Source organism: Hylobates moloch, unplaced genomic scaffold (assembly GCF_009828535.3).
Source record: "Hylobates moloch isolate HMO894 unplaced genomic scaffold, HMol_V3 SCAFFOLD_16536, whole genome shotgun sequence".
In the NCBI taxonomy this organism is placed as follows: Eukaryota; Metazoa; Chordata; class Mammalia; order Primates; family Hylobatidae; genus Hylobates; species Hylobates moloch.
In genome coordinates, this window is record NW_026668811.1 from 1 (window position 1) to 1,173 (window position 1,173).

General features: G+C 66.4%; 1 protein-coding gene across 1 annotated transcript; it reads right to left on the bottom strand.

Moving 5' to 3' along the window:
* Positions 1 to 205: 205 nt before the first annotated feature.
* On the bottom strand, positions 206 to 1,079 carry LOC116465960 (calcyphosin-like; the record flags this gene model as incomplete). Its single annotated transcript, XM_032148850.2, has 3 exons — positions 206 to 436; positions 517 to 723; positions 902 to 1,079. Coding segments are annotated over 3 exons (487 nt in total), but the record flags the coding sequence as incomplete, so codon positions are not given.
* Positions 1,080 to 1,173: the final 94 nt, after the last annotated feature.

Sequence of the window (1,173 nt, forward strand, 5' to 3'; positions counted from 1 at the left end):
GAGGGGCGGGGAGCAGCAGTCCGGGTGGGGGGATCGGGGGACCTCGGTGGGGGCATCCGCAGGGGCTTCGAGGCCTCGGGTCAGCATGGCGTGGGTGGGGAGAGCGTTTCTCCCTGGGGTCCTGAGCCAGTGACTCCTGTTAGGACCTTTGTCCCACCTCCGCCTGGTGGCCCAACAGGGACCTGGTCTAGCCAGTCCTGCAGCCTCCACTCCCCCACCTGCCCCTCCCTGCTGTGTGGTGTGGCTACCCAGGAGAGAAGGGGCCCAGGGAAGGGAGGTCTCCGGCGGGGGTTGGGAGTGACAGGCCAGGGCAGCAGGGCTGAGCCGGAGCTGCTCACAGCTGCCAGGCACTGGTCATCATGGCCACAAACTCCTCATCCGTGTTCATGGAGGCGCTCACGCCGCTGTAGTAGTCCTGGAATTCCGCCAGTGTGACCTGGGAACAGAGGGCAGTGAGGGGGCACGGCCGAGGAACTGCCTAGGGAGGGGGCCCCCCCCGCGCAGCCACCCACCTACCTGCCCGTCCTTCTCAGAGGAGTCGAAGTTGTCCAGGAAGCGGCGCAGCACCTCGTCCTCGGTCCATTTCCCACTGCGCACCTTGGGGTGGGCACGGCCACTGTACATCCCACGGAGGTCGTCCACCGTCACGACGCCGTCCCCACTGCGGTCCAGCTTGGCAAATGCAGCTGCGATGACTGCCTCCCGGGCCTGGGACATGGGGGGCTGGGACAGGAGGTGGTGACTGGGGGTGGTGGGTAGCAGACCCAAACCCCCAAGACGCTGTGCCCCAGCAGGCACCTCTTAACAGCAGCTCTTCGGGAGGAGTCCCGTCTCCGCATCTCAGCATCCTCTGTCACCCCATGCCCAGGGCACACGCCTTGATTGTTTGATGGGGGCTCACCCGCAGCGCCTGAAGGAACTCCTCCAGATCCAGCATCCCGCTGCCGTCGCGCTCCCACTTCCTGCACACACCCTCTGCCTCCGCCTTGTCCAGCACCAGCCCGAGTTTGGCCAGACCCTGCCGGAACTCATCAGCGTCCGGGGATCTGCTCCCGTCCCGGTCTAGTTGGCGGAAAAACCTGGAGGCAGGGGACACGGTTGGAACAGTGGTCTCAGGGGCCGGGGTCAGGAAGGTGAGAGGGGACAGCTCACCTGGCCAGGCCCTGGATGCCC